At 35.6% G+C, this 5,000-nt stretch overlaps 1 protein-coding gene across 21 annotated transcripts in view; it reads right to left on the bottom strand.

The window, feature by feature from the left end:
* The window catches only part of EHBP1 (EH domain binding protein 1), a 345,688-nt gene that overhangs the window by 38,513 nt on the left and 302,175 nt on the right, over positions 1-5,000 (bottom strand). For all 21 annotated transcript variants that reach the window (XM_072768534.1, XM_072768544.1, XM_072768539.1 and 18 more), the window contains one exon: positions 4,579-4,702. In XM_072768534.1, coding sequence (XP_072624635.1) covers positions 4,579-4,702 — 124 coding nt within the window. The remainder of the gene's footprint in view (positions 1-4,578; positions 4,703-5,000) is intronic.

The following is a 5,000-nucleotide window of genomic DNA, read 5'->3' as shown; positions in this document are numbered from 1 at the left end:
GACATTCATTTCTGAGAAGAGAGGAGAAGTAGGGCCATGTCATATGGTATATGGAAATTGGGCTCAAAAAAAAAAAAAAAAAAAGGAAATTGGGTTCCAGAGCCATCAGACTAGGTTTGACTCCTGACTTCACCACTTGAGAAGTGTATGAACTGGGCAAGTTGCTTCTTTCTCTGGGCCTCAGCTTCCTCACTGAAAAGTGTGATTTTTAACAGTCTTGGTTATTAATGGAACCTATCTCATAGAGCCATTGTGAGAAACAAGGAAGTGATGCATGTAAAGCATTTTCCATAGAGCCAGACATAGTAAGCATGCATGTAATAAATATTATAATCTTTAGGTAAAGATAATGGACAATTCTGTTGCCAGTAACAACTTTGGGCCCAATTTCCTGCTTTAAAGCAACTTCACCACTACATTTGGTTCCTCAAGGGATGAGGTAAAGAAACATTCTAAGGAATCTACAGAAAAGTTAACTCTTTAAGTCTTAGTCTCCCTGGGTATATTTAAAAATTTTAAGTGATTGGTTAGGTTTTTGTAGTGGATAGTCTACAAAAAGTGCCATACTTATATACAGTGTCAATTTGGAACACACATGTTTCTCACCTCTAATTCTTACTGTTCTCCAAAAAATAAATCATTCTAAACTTTAAGTGTTAGATATTTAAAAATTCCCCCTCTGCAGAAATAAATAAATAAATAAATAAATAAATAAATAAATAAATAAATAAATAAATAAATAAATATTGCTGATGGAAAGAAAAGTTCTCTAGTATTTGCAAAAGGATTTTACAGATCCCAAGGTAGGATTGCAGAAAACACACACACACCACACCACCACACATGTGTTATTTAGTATTAGACTAGTTTAGGATCACTCAATTTCAAAAAGAACCAGTCCTATAAATCCCCATAGGTGCTCTGTCTCTGTCAATGACACTCTTCCCCCAAACGGATGTTGGGATCTCAAGCCCTTCCCCCGCCACTGCCATTCTCATCCCTGCTATATAATTATCTTGCTGTAGGATCCAATGATCCAATTTTCTTGCTGTAGGATCTATTATATTCCTTTGCTACTTTCCTATTAGAGCCTTCTCTTGACATGCCAGGAAAAATGCCCAGTAGTCTAGGCCACCATCCAGGCCCTACCTTCCGCCCCACCAAGATCTAAGAGTTTCAGTGCTAAAGGAGTTGATGCTTAAAACCCAGAGATGTTCAAGTTCTGGGAACCAAAGATTGAGGCCTAGGACAACCATTAACATAATTCTAGTGATATTTTAAATTAATAGGTTTTTGTTAGTTTGTCTGGCCCACAGATGCTAATAGCAGTGCTTCTTTTGGGGGTGCCTGGCTGGCTCTGTCCCTAGAGGATGTGACTCTCAATCTCAGGGTCATGAGTTCAAGCCCCATATTGGGCATGGAGCCTACTTAAAAAAAAAACAAAACAGTGCTTCTTCTGGAAAATGTATTCTCAATTCTGCAAAATCAACTTCTAAATAAACTTTATAAGCACTTAAAATTGAGTACCTTTCCTCAAAAAGTTAAACAGAGAATTAATACATGACTCAGCAATTCCAATCCTAGGGTATATACACCAAAGAACTGAAAAGAGGGATTGAAAGAAATGCTTGTACACAATGTTCATAGTAACCAGAAAGTGGAAACAAACCAAATGTCCACCATTGGATGAATGAATAAACAAAATGTGGTTATATACATACAATGGCATATTATTTAATCATAGAAAGGAATGAAGTAGTGGCACGTTACAATATGTATGAACCTTGCGAACATGATGTAAAGTGAAAGAAGCCAGACACAAAAGGACAACTACTGTTTGATTTCACTTATAAGAAATATTTAGAATAAAGCAAATTCCTAGAGACAGAAAGATTAGAGATTTCCAGGGGATTACAAGAGAAGCAAATGGGAAATTACAGTTTAATGAGTATAGACTTTCTGTTTAGGGTGATGAAAACCTCTGGAAACACTGTGACTGTACTAAATTCTACTGAATTTTATATATTTATATATTTTAAAATGGTTAATTTTATAATATGTGATTTCAAGTCAATTTCAGGTCAGTAAAGAAATCTGTATATAGTCCACATCTAGAAGTATATAAAAATTGAGATAGCAGATAAAGTAGTTTTGTTCTGTAAAGAACATATGGTGGGAAAAGAGGGCTGACTCAAAAAACTTGAGTTCAAGCTGTAACTCAGCCATTACTAATTAGGCCTTCTTAAATCAGTCATTTCCCTATCTGAGCCTGTTTCAGCATACAAGGAATATAGATACTATCTGCTCTGCTTAATTCTGTGGCTGAGATTCAGAAACTGCATAGAAAACTCTATTGTTTTCTAAGGGAAAAAAGTACTAACTACTATAACAAATGGAAAGTGAGAAGCACTGGAACCCCAAAAAGGGCAGGATGAATATATGCTTTCTCTTCTTAACACCTTATCTCTTACTTCAGATGCTAACTAGGCTTTGGGTAAATCTTGAGAATCAATTATTTGGTTTGGAGGAGGTTCAGTACAGTCCAGGGTAATTGCCGGAGTTTACCAAGTTGAGGAACTATTCAATTTTAGTCTGAATCTACAGTAGCCGACCCAGTGTAGTACAGATTCTGTCTTGTGTAGTAAAAAATATAAAGCTCCAAAGGGATTCTAGAATCAATCTGTAGTCCATGATTGTCTTTCAGATTATAAATGATCTATAGGTGGAATGGGGCTACTTCAAAGCTTCACCGGTAGATAATATGTGAGATGGGAAGGAGAACTTGAGTCTGTTTTGGTTAGAATATTCAATAAATCAGGCTCCAAATATGAAAAAAGGGAAGGAAACCAAATTATTAGCCTCATCAAACTATTTAAAGGTAATAATTTAAAAATGTATAAAGTTTTACTATCTAGTATTTACATTTTTAAATATAGTTAACATAACTAACATTTTTAAAATCCCTCAGAAACCAAAAGGAAAATACAAATAAGAAACAATATATTGGTTTATAGGATACTTGAATCCATACAGATGTATAAGACTGAGCATATATGTAAGTTGTATATGTAAGTTGTTAGGGCAATGATAAACACATTCTAGGTAATGTAGTAGAGTGGGAAGTTTCTGGTGACTTGAGTTCTAGTCCGAGGTCAGCCACTTGCTGATCTGTGTGACCTTGAACTTTCACCCTCTGTCTCCTTTGTACAATGAGAAGGTTTGGCACTAGTTCTCAAAAAACAAGTTAGTTTTTGGTGTTTTGTTGTTGTTGTTGTTTGGGGGTTTTTTGGTTTTAAATTTTAAGCAACAGACCTTTTCTTTAAATGAACTCTTCCAAGAAGCCTGCTATGTCAAATAAATAAACTCAGAGCTGCTCTGTTTGAAGTAAGGTAGGAAATCCAGACGCCTGTCTGCTTTCTGCTCTCTTATTGTCCTGGCAGCCCCAAGGTGCCTCTGAAGAAGCTTTAGGGCTCCACAGAACACAGTTTGAAACCCACTGGGCCAGATGAAGCCAAAGGTCTTTCTGTTCTAATATGTTTTGATTTCACTAATGTAGGCATTTTCAAATGTCCCATATAAATGCTTATGTTTAGAGGAGTTTTTTAATTGTAAATATATTTTTGGCAAATAGAGAAGAAAAATTTCAGGAAAGCTTTCTAATTCTAATCTACTACTACTAATTTACTAATCTACTTTACTATTTTACTAATCTACTTTAATAATGGCCAATAAAATTAAAGCAAATAATTAGATCAAAGGAATGAATTTTCCACTTTTACATTTGACATATTTTTCTTAATATAATTTATTTTTAATTTGATATGAGCAATTTGGATGTATTTCTTTTTACCCCTTTTGTAGGAGCAGCATTTTAAATAAATATATATATTCCTTTAAAATATACACATATACTGCTTTTTTCCAGTAGCTCACTGTGCCCTTAGATCTATATAATCACTACTGGCAATCAGCAGTAAATGCCAATCTACCCTCTGGTTAGGAGCTAACTTGCTGCTCTAACCCATTTTTATAAACCTTCCTATATACCTTAATCCTTTCAAATGCAACTGTGACACAAACTATTACAGACTTTTAAAAACCTGTTCTCTTGGAAAAAAAAAAAAAACTGTGGAGCATCAGTAACCAGATAGTATTCTCAAATTTCAGTGATCTAGTCCATGGAGCCGTCCCCTATGCATAGTGCTCTGTTTCATGCAGTACATGGCTTTAGCTGGCCAAATCTTTTTTTTTCCCAATGAATCAGTAGAACAGTGAAGATCTTACTTTTTTTTTAAGCAGTGGCATATCAATGAGGCACAGATGTGTATTCCAACTCTGCATGGATGAGCACACTGTTCAATAGTGCTGGCTCACACGGTATCAGGGCGAGTTATCACTTCCCATGAAGGCACTCTTATCACCAGGGCCCAGAGAGGTGGCTGCAAATCGCAGCCTTTTTATTTTCAAGGCAGTTCTGCTGAACATTCAGGCTTCAAAGATTCACACTTCCAAAACTCTATAAGAGTTTGTGAACGCTCAATTTGCCAAAACTGTTTACAGTGTAATTGGGCACCGTACCTGTGTCCATGAGATAGCGAAGGCGCTTCTCCACCAGCGCGGCACGGGTGTCAATTTGCTTTTGCTCATTCTCTAGTGCTGCCAATTCTCCTACAACATACTGACTGGTGTCTTTGAACCCTTTCTGTTAACGAGAACAAACAGGAAGGAAAAAAAAAATCACTTGTAAGTTGCATTTTTCCTTTCTACAAACACTTAGTAAAGCACTTACCTAGAGAACCAAATACACTGTTAGTATCACCCTTAGTATGAAAAAGCACCTCCCTGTAATTCGAAAAATTTTCATATATGTTATGTATAGCAAAACTTTTGTAACTAGAGAAGATTTTAGCTGTTTAGTATTATAATTCAACAACTAGATTTGCCATATTTGAAAATTTAGCACGGAGAAAAAAAACATTCCCCTTAGAGTTAAATCAGTT

Source organism: Canis lupus, chromosome 11, assembly GCF_048164855.1.
Source record: "Canis lupus baileyi chromosome 11, mCanLup2.hap1, whole genome shotgun sequence".
Taxonomy (NCBI): Eukaryota; Metazoa; Chordata; class Mammalia; order Carnivora; family Canidae; genus Canis; species Canis lupus.
This window is presented reverse-complemented; position numbering and strand designations above follow the sequence as displayed.